We start from the raw sequence: 634 nt of genomic DNA, 5'->3' as shown, positions 1-634 counted from the left end.
GTTGCTGCTGGTAGGTTATTGGAGAGAGAGTTCCCTCACATATATTGGTCTCCATGTGCGGCTCATTGTATTAACTTGATGTTTCAAGATATTGGAAAGATACCAGAAGTAACTGATACAGTATCACATGCTGCAAATATTACTAAGTATCTATATAATCATTGCCACCCGTTGTATCTAATGAGACAGTTCACTCATGGGAAAGAAATACTCCGTCCAGCTCCAAACTCGCTTTGCCACTAACTTCATTGCATTGCAAAGTATCTTGGCCCAAAAGGATGCACTCAGAGCTCTTGTAACATCTAGAGAATGGACAAGCTCAACTTATTCCAAAGATATTAAGGCAAAAAAATGCGTAGAACAAGTGTTGGATTCAAACTTTTGGAAACAATGTGCTGACATTGTTAAAATTACTGAGCCACTTGTTCGTGTGTTACGCATTGTTGACAGTGAGGATAAGTCTGCGATGGGTTTTCTTTATCAAGCATTCTTTAAAGCTAGAAATGAGATGGAGAGGAGGTTTCAAAGAAACAAGACCAAAATAAAACCTTATTTGGAAATTATGGATAGTCGGTGGGATTTGAAATTAAAAAGAAATATCCATGCTGCTGGGTATTGGCTTAACCCACAATGT

At 38.2% G+C, this 634-nt stretch overlaps 1 protein-coding gene across 1 annotated transcript in view; it reads left to right on the top strand.

Annotated features, from left to right (window-relative positions):
- The window catches only part of LOC109329267, a 3,913-nt gene continuing 3,475 nt past the window's right edge, over window positions 197–634 (top strand). Inside the window, exon 1 of the mRNA XM_019562948.1 lies at window positions 197–632. Coding sequence (XP_019418493.1) covers window positions 197–632 — 436 coding nt within the window. The remainder of the gene's footprint in view (window positions 633–634) is intronic.

Source organism: Lupinus angustifolius, chromosome LG16, assembly GCF_001865875.1.
Source record: "Lupinus angustifolius cultivar Tanjil chromosome LG16, LupAngTanjil_v1.0, whole genome shotgun sequence".
Lineage (NCBI taxonomy): Eukaryota > Viridiplantae > Streptophyta > Magnoliopsida > Fabales > Fabaceae > Lupinus > Lupinus angustifolius.
Note: the sequence above shows the minus strand (reverse complement) of the source record. Positions and strands in the feature narration are given on the sequence as shown.